A 3191-nucleotide genomic window follows, 5' to 3' on the forward strand; every position below is an offset into this window, starting at 1 on the left:
TTTTCTTTTTATTTTCATCCTTTGTTAATTTTATTATTAATTAATCTTATTATTTCATATTTTTCCTTCAATTTTTCCTTCTAATTAACTTAATTAACTAGAGTAAAATGCCTATTTAATTTAGAAAAAGCTAAATGTAATATATCTTAATAACATAATTAATAAAGCTTAATTAGCTTTAAATAGCTTTATTTTTGAGTTTTTAGAAAGCTTTAAATTCACAAAATACAAAATTTAAAATAGTATTTACCGTATATTCTTATAACATATCATTTTTTACATATTCTTAAAGAGCAAAATTAGCTTTTTAAGGCACTTTTTTTTGGGTAAAAAAGATAATTAGGGAATGCCTTAATTAATGAGCATTTACAGTATATATAAATCAGATTTTTTAATAAATAAAGAAATAAAAAAATACATTTGATAATATGTCATGAAATTTTTGTATTGCTTCTGGCTATAATTAGAGATATTATAAAAATTCCAAAATTAGAGAGCTAAAACAGAAAAATCTACTTATAAAAATTATTTTTATAATATTTAAGAACATTAACTACAAGGTTTTTTTCAAATATGACTAAATAAATAACTGGCCATGTCTAATTCCTACTAAATATATTTTTAAGTATATGTTTTAAATACAAATATTAAGTTTAAATAGTGAATGTTAAATTAATTTGATGTGATATCTCTTCATAGAACTAAATATATAAATTAATTATTATATTTATTTGTTCTTTTTATCCATTTATAATTAATTAATTAAATTTCATAAATTGCTATTCAATATTTTTGAAAAAAAAAAATAAATGATATAATAGATTAAAAAGTATTATAATCTGGAAGAAGTAATTATTAATTTTTTTATTAATATCCTTTAAATTTATATAAATTAAAAAAAAAAGTTTAAAAGCTCTTCACTTTTATCTCATTAGGTTCTCCATATTGATCTTTAGTATATTTAATTAAAAAATATTATTTTTATTATTATTAATATTTTTGTATATTTAATTTTCAATTTATTTAAATAAATAAATAATTTTTATAAAAGAAATTATCATCATTACTTATTGATTTTTGTTAAAACTAAAATTTTTTAGCTATTTTAACTTAATTTTCATTTTAATTTTTAATTATTTATTATTCATTTTTTATTATTTGATATTTTTTCTTCATTTTATGCTATTAAAACTTACACTTAATATAAGCTATTTATTTTTTTACATTGTAAAATTTTTAATTATAAAAGTTAATTTAAAACATTATAGTTCTTTTAATTTATTCGATTTGTTTTCTTTATTCTTTTTATTATGATTTCTTATTTTTTCATTCTTTGTTAATTTTATTAATTTTTAATTAATCTCATCATATTTTTTCTTCATTTATTCCTCCAAATTAACAAGAGTGAAATACCTATTTAATTTATATCTTAATAAAATTATTAATAAAGATAATTTTTAGAAAGCATAAAATATCTTTTTTTTTGAAAAAATAAATTTTTAAAACCTAGGATGGAAAAAAATTCATAAAAAATATTTAAAATTTTAATTTTATAAAATATAAAAACTGGTATATAAAACTCGCTTTTTGTAAATTTGTATGGTAACTTACTCTATTTAATGATATATTTTTTGTTCAATATTTAAAAATTTTGAATAGAATTGGTAATACATACATACATACTCGCACATGGTGACATGCACTCGGGATAGGGGCCCTATATATAATTACTTATACATTATTATTATACGTATACCAATTTATTTATATATAATTGTGGGTAATATATTAGAAGGGAAGGGTCACCTACACCCTAATGGCATTTCTACTAATCTTCCATGATTTGACTACGCATTATGCTCGCTTCCCATTTGTATTCCAGATCTTCTGTTCAGAATGGGGCCTCCTCTTTACCACCTATCAGATTTGGCCCTTCCCTCCTACCAAGGAGACCGCTGGTAACATTCACATTTTTACATGGAATTTTTCGAAATAAAGGGGGCGGTATAGGATTCGAACCCCCGATATCACTGCTAAGACCCTCCGACTCGCCCACTCGAGTCGCTTAGCCCTTCTTAGAATTGGTAATGAAGGTGTATCAGGCTTAGGTTCTGGTTTAGCAAATTGCATTAATCTCTCAAATTTAACACTTGACCTTTCGTAAAAAGAGTTTATTTGTTTTGGATTGTGATATTTTTAATTATAAAAACTAATTAAAAACAATAAAGCTCTTTTTTCTTTTTCTTTTTATTGTGCTTGCTTTTTTTTGTCCTTTCTTTGTTAATTTAGCTCATCATTTTATTTCCAACTTTTGCTTTTATTACTAATTAATCTTATTATTTCATATTTTTTCCTCATTTTTTCCTTCTAATAAACTATTTAATCATATATTTTTTCTTCAATATTTAAAAAGTGAAAATTAAATTGGTGCAATGGGTGCATCAGGCTTAGGTTCTGGTTTAGCAAATTGCATTAATCTCTCAAATTTGACACTTAACCTTAAGTAAAAACAGTTTATTTGTTTTGGATTGTGATAGTTTTAATTATAAAAACTAATTAAAAACAATAAAGCTCTTTTTTCTTTTTCTTTTTATTGTTCTTGTTTTTTTTTTGTTCTTTCTTTGTTAATTTAGCTCATCATTTTATTTTCTACTTTTGCTTTTATTATTAATTAATTAATCTTATTATTTCATATCTTTTCTTCATTTTTTCCTTCTAATTAACTATTTAATGATATATTTTTTCTTCAATATTTAAAAAGTCACAATTAAATTGGTGATGAAGGTGCATCAGGCTTAGGTTTTGGTTTAGCAAATTGCATTAATCTCTCAAATTTGACACTTAACCTTTAGTAAAAACAGTTTATTTGTTTTGGATTGTGATATTTTTAATTATAAAAACTAATTAATAACAATAAAGCTATTTTTTCTTTTTCTTTTTATTGTGCTTGCTTTTTTTGTTCTTTCTTTGTTAATTTAGCTAATCATTTTATTTTCAACTTTTGCTTTTATTATTTATTTCTTATTATTTCATATTTTTTCCTCATTTTTTCCTTCTAATAAACTATTTAATCATATATTTTTTCTTCAATATTTAAAAAGTGATAATAAAATTGGTGAAGAAGGTGCATCAGGCTTAGGTTCTGGTTTAGCGAATTGCATTAATCTCTCAAATTTGGACACTTTATCTTC

At 21.6% G+C, this 3191-nt stretch overlaps 2 protein-coding genes across 2 annotated transcripts; both read left to right on the forward strand. All coding sequences in view use genetic code 6, as the record gives it.

Annotated features, from left to right (window-relative positions):
• Positions 1 to 809: 809 nt before the first annotated feature.
• Positions 810 to 1487, forward strand: TTHERM_001605679 (transmembrane protein, putative; the record flags this gene model as incomplete). The annotated part of the gene is made up of 1 exon (XM_012800517.1): positions 810 to 1487. The coding sequence occupies one exon, from the start codon at positions 810 to 812 to the stop codon at positions 1485 to 1487; it is 678 nt and encodes a 225-aa protein (XP_012655971.1).
• A 409-nt stretch (positions 1488 to 1896) lies between these two features.
• On the forward strand, positions 1897 to 3144 carry TTHERM_01605680 (hypothetical protein; the record flags this gene model as incomplete). The annotated part of the gene is made up of 4 exons (XM_001029299.2): positions 1897 to 1958; positions 1999 to 2160; positions 2414 to 2784; positions 3125 to 3144. The coding sequence occupies 3 exons, from the start codon at positions 1897 to 1899 to the stop codon at positions 2532 to 2534; spliced, it is 345 nt and encodes a 114-aa protein (XP_001029299.2). The 3' UTR covers positions 2535 to 2784; positions 3125 to 3144.
• Positions 3145 to 3191: the final 47 nt, after the last annotated feature.

The sequence above is a fragment of the Tetrahymena thermophila genome (genome assembly GCF_000189635.1).
Source record: "Tetrahymena thermophila SB210 genomic scaffold scf_8254113, whole genome shotgun sequence".
In the NCBI taxonomy this organism is placed as follows: Eukaryota; Ciliophora; class Oligohymenophorea; order Hymenostomatida; family Tetrahymenidae; genus Tetrahymena; species Tetrahymena thermophila.